Raw genomic sequence first — 16,899 nt, 5'->3', positions numbered from 1 at the left:
TCAGATCAGATAGACTGGTCCGAACCCTTGACTGGTCCGAACCCTTGACTGGTCCGAACCCTTGACTGGTCCGAACCCTTGACTGGTCCGAACCCTTGACTGGTCCGAACCCTGGACTGGTTTCAAACGGTTTCGTTGTGCACCACCTAGCAGGTTATTAATAGAATATTCAAGAGGTTGCTAGTAGAATTGCAGTAAATCAACCATTCAAATCATTATGAAGCTGTGTGTAGTCTGTGGTCAGTCAAACAAACGGGCTTCCACATGCATAAATTGTCATTTCTGTGGAAATTGGTGTCACGCCCCTTGTGCAGATATCCAAGAACTAGCTACAAGCAGTATTAAAACAGGGAAGTGTTTTTGGGTATGCCCAAATGAGATAAATCTGTGGACTAAAATCACAAGGGTATTAAAAGAGGTCAACATCAAAGCTGCTTTCATAGAAAACCTGGAAGCTTTCTACAACAGATGGGAACATAAAAAGTCCGGGCTGAATGGTACTGCCCTTGATACTGGCCATGTAGTCAGAAACTGTAAGGCTGGAGATGATGTCCTGGTAGTCAGTAAATGGGGGGCTGATAGTGCTGTCCTGGGAGACAGTAATGGGGAAGCTGGAGGTGCTGTCCTGGGAGACAGTAATGGTGAAGCTGGAGGTGCTGTCCTGGGAGACAGTAATGGTGAAGCTGGAGATGCTGTCCTGGGAGACAGTAATGGGGAAGCTGGAGATGCTGTCCTGGGAGACAGTAATGGTGAAGCTGGAGATTTTGTCCAGGTAGTCGGGAATTATACGCAGGAAGGAATACATATGAATGACCTCATAGGGGACAGGAGCCATAGTAGGGAAACAAGTGTAGTCAAAGATAAGATAAAACCAATATTGCAAACTAGAAATACCGCAGGAAATAGCAAACAAGAGGACTCCACTAGCAATAGTGAGGATATATTACCAAAAACAAATGGTGGGAGCTCCATTGTTTTTGCTAGGGAGGATAGAAGTAAGACAGGGAAACATGCACCAACAGGGAATACAGTCACAGAAACCCAAGGCAAACGGAAACCAAGCCTGTGCACATACTATGCAATCGGTATCTGCTGGCATGGGAAATCTGGAAAAACAGATGGGACGTGCAACTATGGCCACCCTAGGAAATGCCATGCCCATATGACAACAGGAAAATGCAAACTCCCTTCCTGTAAGCTTTTTCACCCTGAACTGTGTACCTCTTCAGTACAGGAAAGACTGTGCTATAACTTAAATTGCCAGGCATACCATCTAAAGGGGACAAAAAGATACAAAACATCCAGGCCATGGGAAAACCTGGGTAGCCACAGCAACTCAAGAGGGAGAGGTTTTTTAGTGCCAGGAAGGAAAAAAAACTGGCAGGAAATGGTAGAAATCGTACACCAAATCCAGTCATTCCTGGAGTGGAACCACAGTCGATGGCCTCCACTCCAAACCAACAGATACAGATACTAATGCCGGAAAAAAAATCCCCCCCCAGTACCAACAATACCACCAGTCCGATAACATTCTTCTTTGCAAATATACAGGGTCTAAAGCCAGCAACAAACAACAAAATACCTTTCATCCGTGGACTGCTTGCAGAGGCAAAGGCAATGTTCGCGGCTTTCACTGAGACCCACATAAAGGATCACTTGGACAACGAAATATGGATCCCAGGTTACAACCTATACAGATGTGACAGAGTGAACAGGCAAAAGGGGGGGGGGGTTGGCCTGTACATTGCAGAGTCACTTGTTTGCACAGAACTGCTAAATGCCTCAAATGATGTAGTGGAAATTTTAGCAGTAAAGGTCGAGAACCAAAACCTAGTCATTGTGATAGTCTACAAGCCTCCGGATGCAACATCCCAGCAATTCCAGGAACAGCTGTTAAAAATTGACCACTGTCTGGAAAACCTTCCAGCTCCTGCACCCAACATCTTGCTCCTGGGGGATGTCAACTTAAGGCACCTAAAATGGAGGAATATAGCAAATAATATTGCTCTGATGAAAACTCACACTCACGCGAGCTTTTAAATCTCTGCACAAAATTCAATTTAAACCAGCAAATAATAGAGCCTACTAGACTGGAGAATACACTAGACCTCATCTTCACTAACAATGATGATCTGATAAGAAATATCACCATATCAAAAACAATATACTCAGATCACAACATAATTGAGGTTCAGTCATGTATGCGCGGAGCCCCAGACCGACATAATGAGATTAGTCACGAGGGAGCATTCACCAAATTCAACTTCAATAACAAAAACATAAAGTGGGACCAAGTAAACCAAGTCCTAACCGATATAAGCTGGGAAGATATACTAAGCAACACAGACCCCAACTTATGCCTAGAACAGATTAACTCGGTAGCACTCGATGTATGCACAAGGCTTATTCCTCTAAGAAAAAGGAGGAGTAGATGTAAAACAGAAAGAGACAGGCGCTCCCTTTACAGGCGACGGAAAAGAATAACAGAGCGGCTAAAAGAGGTCAATATATCTGAAATGCGTAGGGAGACACTGGTCAGAGAAATAGCAAGCATCGAACTTAAGCTAAAAGAATCCTTTAGGAGTCAGGAATCGCGGGAAGAACTAAAAGCCATAAATGAAATCGAAAGAAACCCAAAGTATTTCTTCTCCTATGCCAAATCAAAATCGAGAACAACGTCCAGTATTGGGCCCCTACTTAAACAAGATGGGTCCTACACAGATGACAACAAGGAAATGAGTGAGCTACTCAAGTCCCAATATGACTCAGTTTTTAGCAAGCCGCTAACCAGACTGAGAGTCGAAGATCAAAATGAATTTTTTATGAGAGAGCCACAAAATTTGATTAACACAAGCCTATCCGATGTTATCCTGACGCCAAATGACTTCGAACAGGCGATAAATGACATGCCCATGCACTCTGCCCCAGGGCCAGACTCATGGAACTCTGTGTTCATCAAGAACTGCAAGAAGCCCATATCACGAGCCTTTTCCATCCTATGGAGAGGGAGCATGGACACGGGGGTCGTCCCACAGTTACTAAAAACAACAGACATAGCCCCACTCCACAAAGGGGGCAGTAAAGCAACAGCAAAGAACTACAGACCAATAGCACTAACATCCCATATCATAAAAATCTTTGAAAGGGTCCTAAGAAGCAAGATCACCACGCATCTAGAAACCCATCAGTTACACAACCCAGGGCAACATGGGTTTAGAACAGGTCGCTCCTGTCTGTCTCAACTATTGGACCACTACGACAAGGTCCTAAATGCACTAGAAGACAAAAAGAATGCAGATGTAATATATACAGACTTTGCAAAAGCCTTCGACAAGTGTGACCATGGCGTAATAGCGCACAAAATGCGTGCTAAAGGAATAACAGGAAAAGTCGGTCGATGGATCTATAATTTCCTCACTAACAGAACACAGAGAGTAGTCGTCAACAGAGTAAAGTCCGAGGCAGCTACGGTGAAAAGCTCTGTTCCACAAGGCACAGTACTCGCTCCCATCTTGTTCCTCATCCTTATATCCGACATAGACAAGGATGTCAGCCACAGCACCGTGTCTTCCTTTGCAGATGACACCCGAATCTGCATGACAGTGTCTTCCATTGCAGATACTGCAAAGCTCCAGGCAGACATCAACCAAATCTTTCAGTGGGCTGCAGAAAACAATATGAAGTTCAACGATGAGAAATTTCAATTACTCAGATATGGTAAACATGAGGAAATTAAATCTTCATCAGAGTACAAAACAAATTCTGGCCACAAAATAGAGCGAAACACCAACGTCAAAGACCTGGGAGTGATCATGTCGGAGGATCTCACCTTCAAGGACCATAACATTGTATCAATCGCATCTGCTAGAAAAATGACAGGATGGATAATGAGAACCTTCAAAACTAGGGAGGCCAAGCCCATGATGACACTCTTCAGGTCACTTGTTCTATCTAGGCTGGAATATTGCTGCACACTAACAGCACCTTTCAAGGCAGGTGAAATTGCCGACCTAGAAAATGTACAGAGAACTTTCACGGCGCGCATAACGGAGATAAAACACCTCAATTATTGGGAGCGCTTGAGGTTCCTAAACCTGTATTCCCTGGAACGCAGGAGGGAGAGATACATGATTATATACACCTGGAAAATCCTAGAGGGACTAGTACCGAACTTGCACACGAAAATCACCCACTACGAAAGCAAAAGACTTGGCAGACGATGCACCATCCCCCCAATGAAAAGCAGGGGTGTCACTAGCACGTTAAGAGACCATACAATAAGTGTCAGGGGCCCGAGACTGTTCAACTGCCTCCCAGCACACATAAGGGGGATTACCAACAGACCCCTGGCAGTCTTCAAGCTGGCACTGGACAAGCACCTAAAGTCAGTTCCGGATCAGCCGGGCTGTGGCTCGTATGTTGGTTTGCGTGCAGCCAGCAGCAACAGCCTGGTTGATCAGGCTCTGATCCACCAGGAGGCCTGGTCTCAGACCGGGCCGCGGGGGCGTTGACCCCCGGAACTCTCTCCAGGTAAACTCCAGGTAAACTACCAGACATACTGGCTACTACCAGACATACTGACTACTACCAGACATACTGACTACTACCAGACATACTGACTACTACCAGACATACTGACTGCTACCAGACATACTGACTACTACCAGACATACTGACTACTACCAGACATAGTGACTACTACCAGACATACTGACTACTACCAGACATACTGGCTACTACCAGACACACTGGCTACTACCAGACATACTGGCTACTACCAGACATACTGACTACTACCAGACATACTGGCTACTACCAGACATACTGACTACTACCAGACATACTGACTGCTACCAGACATACTGGCTACTACCAGACATACTGACTACTACCAGACATACTGGCTACTACCAGACATACTGGCTACTACCAGACATACTGACTGCTACCAGACATACTGACTACTACCAGACATACTGACTGCTACCAGACATACTGACTACTACCAGACATACTGACTGCTACCAGACATACTGACTACTACCAGACATACTGACTACTACCAGACATACTGACTACTACCAGACATACTGGCTACTACCAGACATACTGGCTACTACCAGACACACTGGCTACTACCAGACATATTGACTACTACCAGACATACTGGCTACTACCAGACATACTGGCTACTACCAGACATACTGGCTACTACCAGACATACTGACTACTACAAGACATACTGGCTACTACCAGACATACTGGCTACTACCAGACATACTGGCTACTACCAGACATACTGGCTACTACCAGACATACTGCCTACTACCAGACATACTGGCTACTACCAGACATACTGACTACTACCAGACATACTGACTACTACCAGACATACTGGCTACTACCAGACATACTGGCTACTACCAGACATACTGGCTACTACCAGACATACTGAATACTACCAGACATACTGGCTACTACCAGACTTACTGACTACTACCAGACATACTGGCTACTACCAGACATACTGGCTACTACCAGACATACTGACTACTACCAGGCATTCTGGCTACTTCCAGACATACTGGCTACTACCAGACATACTGACTACTACCAGACATACTGACTACTACCAGACATACTGGCTACTACCAGACATACTGGCTACTACCAGACATACCGGCTACTACCAGACATACATGCTACTACAAGACATACTGGCTACTACCAGACATACTGGCTACTACCAGACATACTGGCTACTAACAGACATACTGGCTACTAACAGACATACTGACTACTACCAGACATACTGGCTACTACCAGACATACTGGCTACTACCAGACATACTGGCTACTACCAGACATACTGGCTACTACCAGACATACTGGATACTACAAGACATACTGGCTACTATCAGACATACTGGCTACTACCAGACATACTGGCTACTACCAGACATACTGGCTACTACCAGACATACTGGCTACTACCAGACATACTGGCTACTACCAGACATACTGGCTACTACCAGACATACTGACTACTACCATACATACTGGCTACTACCAGACATACTGACTACTACCAGACATACTGACTACTACCAGACATACTGGCTACTACCAGACATATTGACTACTACCAGACATACTGGCTACTACCAGACATACTGACTACTACCAGACATACTGGCTACTACCAGACATACTGGCTACTACCAGACATACATGCTACTACAAGACATACTGGCTACTACCAGACATACTGGCTACTACCAGACATACTGGCTACTAACAGACATACTGGCTACTAACAGACATACTGACTACTACCAGACATACTGGCTACTACCAGACATACTGGCTACTACCAGACATACTGGCTACTACCAGACATACTGGCTACTACCAGACATACTGGCTACTACCAGACATACTGGCTACTACCAGACATACTGGCTACTACCAGACATACTGGATACTACCAGACATACTGGCTACTACCAGACATACTGGCTACTACCAGACATACTGGCTACTACCAGACATACTGACTACTACCATACATACTGGCTACTACCAGACATACTGACTACTACCAGACATACTGGCTACTACCAGACATACTGGCTACTACCAGACATACTGACTACTACCAGACATACTGGCTACTACCAGACATACTGACTACTACCAGACATACTGGCTACTACCAGACATACTGGCTACTACCAGACATACTGACTACTACCAGACATACTGACTACTACCAGACATACTGGCTACTACCAGACATACTGGCTACTACCAGACATACTGACTACTACCAGACATACTGGCTACTACCAGACATACTGACTACTACCAGACATACTGACTACTACCAGACATACTGGCTACTACCAGACATACTGGCTACTACCAGACATACTGACTACTACCAGACATACTGGCTACTACCAGACATACTGACTACTACCAGACATACTGGCTACTACCAAACATACTGACTACTACAAGACATACTGACTACTACCAGACATACTGGCTACTACCAGACTTACTGACTACTACCAGACATACTGGCTACTACCAGACATACTGACTGCTACCAGACTTACTGGCTACTACCAGACATACTGGCTACTACCAGACATACTGGCTACTACCAGACATACTGGCTTCTACCAGACATACTGACTACTATCAGACATACTGACTACTTCCAGACATACTGACTACTACCAGACATACTGGCTACTACCTGACATACTGACTACTACCATACATACTGACTACTACCAGACATACTGGCTACTACCAGACATATTGACTACTACCAGACATACTGGCTACTACCAGACATACTGACTACTACCAGACATACTGGCTACTACCAGACATACTGGCTACTACCAGACATACTGGCTACTACCAGACATACTGGCTACTACCAGACATACTGACTACTACCAGACATACTGACTACTACCAGACATACTGGCTACTACCAGACATACTGGCTACTACCAGACATACTGGCTACTACCAGACATACTGGCTACTACCAGACATACTGGCTACTACCAGACATACTAGCTACTACCAGACATACTGACTACTACCAGACATACTGGCTACTACCAGACATACTGACTACTACCAGACATACTGGCTACTACCAGACATACTGACTACTACCAGACATACTGGCTACTACCAGACATATTGGCTACTACCAGACATACTGACTACTACCAGACATACTGACTACTACCAGACATACTGGCTACTACCAGACATACTGACTACTACCAGACATACTGACTACTACCAGACATACTGGCTACTACCAGACATACTGGCTACTACCAGACATACTGACTACTACCAGACATACTGACTACTACCAGACATACTGGCTACTACCAGACATACTGGCTACTACCAGACATACTGACTACTACCAGACATACTGGCTACTACCAGACATACTGGCTATTACCAGACATACTGACTACTACCAGACATACTGGCTACTACCAGACATACTGACTACTACCAGACATACTGGCTACTACCAGACATACTGACTACTACCAGACATACTGACTACTACCAGACATACTGGCTACTACCAGACATACTGACTACTACCAGACATACTGACTACTACCAGACATACTGGCTACTACCAGACATACTAGCTACTACCAGACATACTGACTACTACCAGACATACTGACTACTACCAGACATACTGACTACTACCAGACATACTGGCTACTACCAGACATACTGACTACTACCAGACATACTGGCTACTACCAGACATACTGACTACTACCAGACATACTGGCTACTACCAGACATACTGGCTACTACCAGACATACTGGCTACTACCAGACATACTGGCTATTACCAGACATACTGACTACTACCAGACATACTGGCTACTACCAGACATACTGACTACTACCAGACATACTGGCTACTACCAGACATACTGACTACTACCAGACATACTGGCTACTACCAGACATACTGACTACTACCAGACATACTGGCTACTACCAGACATACTGGCTACTACCAGACATACTGGCTACTACCAGACATACTGGCTATTACCAGACATACTGACTACTACCAGACATACTGGCTACTACCAGACATACTGACTACTACCAGACATACTGGCTACTACCAGACATACTGACTACTACCAGACATACTGGCTACTACCAGACATACTGACTACTACCAGACATACTGGCTACTACCAGACATACTGACTGTGATCTACACTTCAGCCAGCACACAAGTTGTCATGTAGAGTATTTAGAATGAAACAATCATAAAAGTCGTAATTTTTAGAGGAAAAAATCAGTACTTGCCAACACGTCTTCTTGCTGCCAACAAGAACAAAAAATTACATTTAATGAAAAACATACTTAGAAATACGATATAAACCAGCTGATTACATCAACATGTTGCCAGAATTATGCTCTAGTTTACAATAAAAAAACATTTTTTCCATAATTTTTCAGTCTTAACTTCCTAATCTATGAAAAAAGGCTTTCCCCTCCCTGAAGTTTTCCACATTAAAGTATCTTTGACATCACTTCATGACTTTTGCCATTGTTTACTTATTTATCCAGTCAAAATATATTATGGAACTTTTGTATATCTGAACACATTTGATACCGAAGGTAAAAAGTCGTTCTACTCCAGGAGACAGTTGGGTAACTTATTATGTGATATAATACATCGGTGCATCACAATGTGCGTCGCATGACGAAGTAACCAGAAGGCCAAGCAAGCCGGCATGTTTCAAATACTTTGTGACAAAAGCACATGGAAGAATACAGGTAGGCCTTCCATCACTTGCTCAACTAGAAACTAAGCCTCTCAGTCGGGGACTAAAATTTGTCACCGGCATCCAGTAACCAGGTCACCACACTGACTTCATTGCTCAGTCCAGTAACCAGGTCACCACACTGACTTCATTGCTCAGTCCAGTAACCAGGTCACCACACTGACTTCATTGCTCAGTCCAGTAACCAGGTCACCACACTGACTTCATTGCTCAGTCCAGTAACCAGGTCACCACACTGACTTCATTGCTCAGTCCAGTAACCAGGTCACCACACTGACTTCATTGCTCAGTCCAGTAACCAGGTCACCACACTGACTTCATTGCTCAGTCCAGTAACCAGGTCACCACAGTAACCAGGTCACCACAGTAACCAGGTCACCACACTGACTTCATTGCTCAGTCCAGTAACCAGGTCACCACACTGACTTCATTGCTCAGTCCAGTAACCAGGTCACCACAGTAACCAGGTCACCACAGTAACCAGGTCACCACACTGACTTCATTGCTCAGTCCAGTAACCAGGTCACCACAGTAACCAGGTCACCACACTGACTTCATTGCTCAGTCCAGTAACCAGGTCACCACAGTAACCAGGTCACCACAGTAACCAGGTCACCACAGTAACACTTCATTGCTCAGTCCAGTAACCAGGTCACCACACTGACTTCATTGCTCAGTCCAGTAACCAGGTCACCACACTGACTTGACATTGCTCAGTCCAGTAACCAGGTCACCACACTGACTTCATTGCTCAGTCCAGTAACCAGGTCACCACACTGACTTCATTGCTCAGTCCAGTAACCAGGTCACCACACTGACTTCATTGCTCAGTCCAGTAACCAGGTCACCACACTGACTTCATTGCTCAGTCCAGTAACCAGGTCACCACAGTAACCAGGTCACCACAGTAACCAGGTCACCACAGTAACCAGGTCACCACAGTAACCAGGTCACCACAGTAACCAGGTCACCACAGTAACCAGGTCACCACACTGACTTCATTGCTCAGTCCAGTAACCAGGTCACCACACTGACTTCATTGCTCAGTCCAGTAACCAGGTCACCACACTGACTTCATTGCTCAGTCCAGTAACCAGGTCACCACACTGACTTCATTGCTCAGTCCAGTAACCAGGTCACCACACTGACTTCATTGCTCAGTCCAGTAACCAGGTCACCACACTGACTTCAGGTCACCACAGTAACCAGGTCACCACAGTAACCAGGTCACCACACTGACTTCATTGCTCAGTCCAGTAACCAGGTCACCACACTGACTTCATTGCTCAGTCCAGTAACCAGGTCACCACACTGACTTCATTGCTCAGTCCAGTAACCAGGTCACCACACTGACTTCATTGCTCAGTCCAGTAACCAGGTCACCACACTGACTTCATTGCTCAGTCCAGTAACCAGGTCACCACACTGACTTCATTGCTCAGTCCAGTAACCAGGTCACCACAGTAACCAGGTCACCACAGTAACCAGGTCACCACAGTAACCAGGTCACCACACTGACTTCATTGCTCAGTCCAGTAACCAGGTCACCACACTGACTTCATTGCTCAGTCCAGTAACCAGGTCACCACACTGACTTCATTGCTCAGTCCAGTAACCAGGTCACCACACTGACTTCATTGCTCAGTCCAGTAACCAGGTCACCACACTGACTTCATTGCTCAGTCCAGTAACCAGGTCACCACACTGACTTCATTGCTCAGTCCAGTAACCAGGTCACCACACTGACTTCATTGCTCAGTCCAGTAACCAGGTCACCACAGTAACCAGGTCACCACAGTAACCAGGTCACCACAGTAACCAGGTCACCACAGTAACCAGGTCACCACAGTAACCAGGTCACCACAGTAACCAGGTCACCACAGTAACCAGGTCACCACAGTAACCAGGTCACCACAGTAACCAGGTCACCACACTGACTTCATTGCTCAGTCCAGTAACCAGGTCACCACACTGACTTCATTGCTCAGTCCAGTAACCAGGTCACCACACTGACTTCATTGCTCAGTCCAGTAACCAGGTCACCACACTGACTTCATTGCTCAGTCCAGTAACCAGGTCACCACACTGACTTCATTGCTCAGTCCAGTAACCAGGTCACCACAGTAACCAGGTCACCACAGTAACCAGGTCACCACAGTAACCAGGTCACCACAGTAACCAGGTCACCACAGTAACCAGGTCACCACACTGACTTCATTGCTCAGTCCAGTAACCAGGTCACCACACTGACTTCATTGCTCAGTCCAGTAACCAGGTCACCACACTGACTTCATTGCTCAGTCCAGTAACCAGGTCACCACACTGACTTCATTGCTCAGTCCAGTAACCAGGTCACCACACTGACTTCATTGCTCAGTCCAGTAACCAGGTCACCACACTGACTTCATTGCTCAGTCCAGTAACCAGGTCACCACACTGACTTCATTGCTCAGTCCAGTAACCAGGTCACCACAGTAACCAGGTCACCACAGTAACCAGGTCACCACACTGACTTCATTGCTCAGTCCAGTAACCAGGTCACCACACTGACTTCATTGCTCAGTCCAGTAACCAGGTCACCACAGTAACCAGGTCACCACAGTAACCAGGTCACCACACTGACTTCATTGCTCAGTCCAGTAACCAGGTCACCACACTGACTTCATTGCTCAGTCCAGTAACCAGGTCACCACACTGACTTCATTGCTCAGTCCAGTAACCAGGTCACCACACTGACTTCATTGCTCAGTCCAGTAACCAGGTCACCACACTGACTTCATTGCTCAGTCCAGTAACCAGGTCACCACACTGACTTCATTGCTCAGTCCAGTAACCAGGTCACCACACTGACTTCATTGCTCAGTCCAGTAACCAGGTCACCACACTGACTTCATTGCTCAGTCCAGTAACCAGGTCACCACACTGACTTCATTGCTCAGTCCAGTAACCAGGTCACCACACTGACTTCATTGCTCAGTCCAGTAACCAGGTCACCACAGTAACCAGGTCACCACAGTAACCAGGTCACCACACTGACTTCATTGCTCAGTCCAGTAACCAGGTCACCACACTGACTTCATTGCTCAGTCCAGTAACCAGGTCACCACAGTAACCAGGTCACCACAGTAACCAGGTCACCACACTGACTTCATTGCTCAGTCCAGTAACCAGGTCACCACACTGACTTCATTGCTCAGTCCAGTAACCAGGTCACCACACTGACTTCATTGCTCAGTCCAGTAACCAGGTCACCACACTGACTTCATTGCTCAGTCCAGTAACCAGGTCACCACACTGACTTCATTGCTCAGTCCAGTAACCAGGTCACCACACTGACTTCATTGCTCAGTCCAGTAACCAGGTCACCACACTGACTTCATTGCTCAGTCCAGTAACCAGGTCACCACACTGACTTCATTGCTCAGTCCAGTAACCAGGTCACCACACTGACTTCATTGCTCAGTCACATACACACGAAAACAAGTTAATGAAAGGTAATCTGCAACACATGTTCACCATAACATGGCAGGAGACCTCCACACTCTCCGTCTCCCAGCGTTACATGGCAGGAGACCTCCACACTCTCCGTCTCCCAGCGTTACATGGCAGGAGACCTCCACACTCTCCGTCTCCCAGCGTTACATCGATGCTTTCAGTAACCTAGCCAAGAACATGTGTTGTGTGTTGCAGGTGATGGAGGACTCATGTGTTGTGTGTTGCAGGTGATGGAGGACTCATGTGTTGTGTGTTGCAGGTGATGGAGGACTCATGTGTTGTGTGTTGCAGGTGACTGAGGACTCATGTGTTGTGTGTTACAGGTGACTGAGGACTCATGTGTTGTGTGTTGCAGGTGACAGAGGACTCATGTGTTGTGTGTTGCAGGTGACTGAGGACTCATGTGTTGTGTGTTGCAGGTGACAGAGGACTCATGTGTTGTGTGTTGCAGGTGACTGAGGACTCATGTGTTGTGTGTTACAGGTGACTGAGGACTCATGTGTCATGTGATGCAAGTGACTGAGGACTCATGTGTTGTGTGTTGCAGGTGACTGAGGACTCATGTGTTGTGTGTTGCAGGTGACTGAGGACTCATGTGTTGTGTGTTGCAGGTGATGGAGGACTCATGTGTGGTGTGTTGCAGGTGACAGAGGACTCATGTGTGGTGTGTTGCAGGTGACAGAGGACTCATGTGTTGTGTGTTGCAGGTGACAGAGGACTCATGTGTGGTGTGTTGCAGGTGACAGAGGACTCATGTGTGGTGTGTTGCAGGTGACAGAGGACTCATGTGTTGTGTGTTGCAGGTGATGGAGGACTCATGTGTGGTGTGTTGCAGGTGATGGAGGACTCATGTGTGGTGTGTTGCAGGTGACAGAGGACTCATGTGTGGTGTGTTGCAGGTGACAGAGGACTCATGTGTTGTGTGTTGCAGGTGACAGAGGACTCATGTGTGGTGTGTTGCAGGTGACTGAGGACTCATGTGTTGTGTGTTGCAGGTGACTGAGGACTCATGTGTTGTGTGTTGCAGGTGACTGAGGACTCATGTGTTGTGTGTTGCAGGTGACTGAGGACTCATGTGTTGTGTGTTGCAGGTGACTGAGGACTCATGTGTTGTGTGTTGCAGGTGATGGAGGACTCATGTGTGGTGTGTTGCAGGTGACAGAGGACTCATGTGTGGTGTGTTGCAGGTGACAGAGGACTCATGTGTGGTGTGTTGCAGGTGACGGAGGACTCATGTGTTGTGTGTTACAGGTGACAGAGGACTCATGTGTTGTGTGTTACAGGTGACAGAGGACTCATGTGTTGTGTGTTACAGGTGACAGAGGACTCATGTGTTGTGTGTTGCAGGTGATGGAGGACTCATGTGTGGTGTGTTGCAGGTGAATGAGGACTCATGTGTTGTGTGTTGCAGGTGATGGAGGACTCATGTGTTGTGTGTTGCAGGTGACTGAGGACTCATGTGTTGTGTGTTGCAGGTGATGGAGGACTCATGTGTTGTGTGTTGCAGGTGATGGAGGACTCATGTGTGGTGTGTTGCAGGTGATGGAGGACTCATGTGTTGTGTGTTGCAGGTGATGGAGGACTCATGTGTGGTGTGTTGCAGGTGACAGAGGACTCATGTGTTGTGTGTTGCAGGTGATGGAGGACTCATGTGTGGTGTGTTGCAGGTGACAGAGGACTCATGTGTTGTGTGTTGCAGGTGACAGAGGAATCATGTGTGGTGTGTTGCAGGTGACAGAGGACTCATGTGTGGTGTGTTGCAGGTGACAGAGGACTCATGTGTTGTGTGTTGCAGGTGACAGAGGACTCATGTGTGGTGTGTTGCAGGTGACAGAGGACTCATGTGTTGTGTGTTGCAGGTGACAGAGGACTCATGTGTGGTGTGTTGCAGGTGACAGAGGACTCATGTGTGGTGTGTTGCAGGTGATGGAGGACTCATGTGTCATGTGATGCAGGTGTTACAGAGGACTCATGTGTTGTGTGTTGCAGGTGACTGAGGACTCATGTGTTGTGTGTTGCAGGTGACAGAGGACTCATGTGTTGTGTGTTGCAAGTGACAGAGGACTCATGTGTTGTGTGTTGCAGTTGACTGAGGACTCATGTGTCATGTGATGCAGGTGTTACAGAGGACTCATGTGTGGCGTGTTGCAAGTGCTACATAGGACTCATGTGTTGTGTGTTGCAAGTGCTACAGAGGACTCATGTGTTGTGTGTTGCAGGTGACAGAGGACTCATGTGTTGTGTGTTGCAGTTGACTGAGGACTCATGTGTCATGTGATGCAGGTGTTACAGAGGACTCATGTGTGGTGTGTTGCAAGTGCTACATAGGACTCATGTGTGGTGTGTTGCAAGTGCTACAGAGGACTCATGTGTTGTGTGTTGCAAGTGCTACAGAGGACTCATGTGTGGTGTGTTGCAGGTGACAGAGGACTCATGTGTGGCGTGTTGCAAGTGCTACAGAGGACTCATGTGTTGTGTGTTGCAGGTGACAGAGGACTCATGTGTTGTGTGTTGCAAGTGCTACAGAGGACTCATGTGTTGTGTGTTGCAAGTGCTACAGAGGACTCATGTGTTGTGTGTTGCAGGTGACTGAGAACTCATGTGTTGTGTGTTGCAGGTGACTGAGAACTCATGTGTTGTGTGTTGCAGGTGACTGAGGACTCATGTGTTGTGTGTTGCAGTTGACAGAGGACTCATGTGTTGTGTGTTGCAGTTGACAGAGGACTCATGTGTGGTGTGTTGCAGGTGACAGAGGACTCATGTGTTGTGTGTTGCAGGTGACTGAGGACTCATGTGTTGTGTGTTGCAGGTGACAGAGGACTCATGTGTGGTGTGTTGCAGGTGACAGAGGACTCATGTGTTGTGTGTTGCAGGTGACTGAGGACTCATGTGTTGTGTGTTGCAGGTGACAGAGGACTCATGTGTTGTGTGTTGCAGGTGACTGAGGACTCATGTGTGGTGTGTTGCAGGTGACAGAGGACTCATGTGTGGTGTGTTGCAGGTGACGGAGGACTCATGTGTGGTGTGTTGCAGGTGACGGAGGACTCATGTGTGGTGTGTTGCAGGTGACGGAGGACTCATGTGTGGTGTGTTGCAGGTGACAGAGGACTCATGTGTGGTGTGTTGCAGGTGACGGAGGACTCATGTGTGGTGTGTTGCAGGTGACGGAGGACTCATGTGTGGTGTGTTGCAGGTGACGGAGGACTCATGTGTGGTGTGTTGCAGGTGACGGAGGACTCATGTGTGGTGTGTTGCAGGTGACGGAGGACTCATGTGTGGTGTGTTGCAGGTGACGGAGGACTCATGTGTGGTGTGTTGCAGGTGACAGAGGACTCATGTGTGGTGTGTTGCAGGTGACGGAGGACTCATGTGTGGTGTGTTGCAGGTGACGGAGGACTCATGTGTGGTGTGTTGCAGGTGACAGAGGACTCATGTGTGGTGTGTTGCAGGTGACGGAGGAGATGATGCAAGAGGTGGTGAACACAACGTCAGGAAAGATGGTGTCTTCCCAGGCGGCTAACTTTCTGGACCTCTTCAGACACCCAAACCTGCGCAAGAAAACCCTCAACATCTTCTTTAACTGGTACGACCTAACTTTAAGCTAGAAAATACCACCACACAAACCCAAATTAACTAAATTTATACAAACTCCAGTTAAAGGTATTCTTAAAACCAGCCTTCCTATATTTCGAATATCCTGGTACTCTTTAACTCTATGAACAACTATACCAGCACATATGAACAACTATACCAGCACATATGAACAACTATACCAGCACATATGAACAACTATACCACCACATATGAACAACTATACCACCACATATGAACAACTATACCAGCACATATGAACAACTATACCAGCACATATGAACAACTATACCACCACATATGAACAACTATACCACCACATATGAACAACTATACCAGCACATATGAACAACTATACCAGCACATATGAACAACTATACCAGCACATATGAACAACTATACCAGCACATATGAACAACTATACCAGCAC

At 46.8% G+C, this 16,899-nt stretch overlaps 1 protein-coding gene across 1 annotated transcript in view; it reads left to right on the top strand.

Moving 5' to 3' along the window:
• Positions 1–16,483, top strand: part of LOC128687815 (organic cation transporter protein-like) — a 218,358-nt gene extending 201,875 nt beyond the window's left edge. Inside the window, exon 6 of the mRNA XM_070083827.1 lies at positions 16,328–16,483. Coding sequence (XP_069939928.1) covers positions 16,328–16,483 — 156 coding nt within the window. The remainder of the gene's footprint in view (positions 1–16,327) is intronic.
• Positions 16,484–16,899: the final 416 nt, after the last annotated feature.

Source organism: Cherax quadricarinatus, chromosome 10 (genome assembly GCF_038502225.1).
Source record: "Cherax quadricarinatus isolate ZL_2023a chromosome 10, ASM3850222v1, whole genome shotgun sequence".
Taxonomy (NCBI): Eukaryota; Metazoa; Arthropoda; class Malacostraca; order Decapoda; family Parastacidae; genus Cherax; species Cherax quadricarinatus.
Note: the sequence above shows the minus strand (reverse complement) of the source record. Positions and strands in the feature narration are given on the sequence as shown.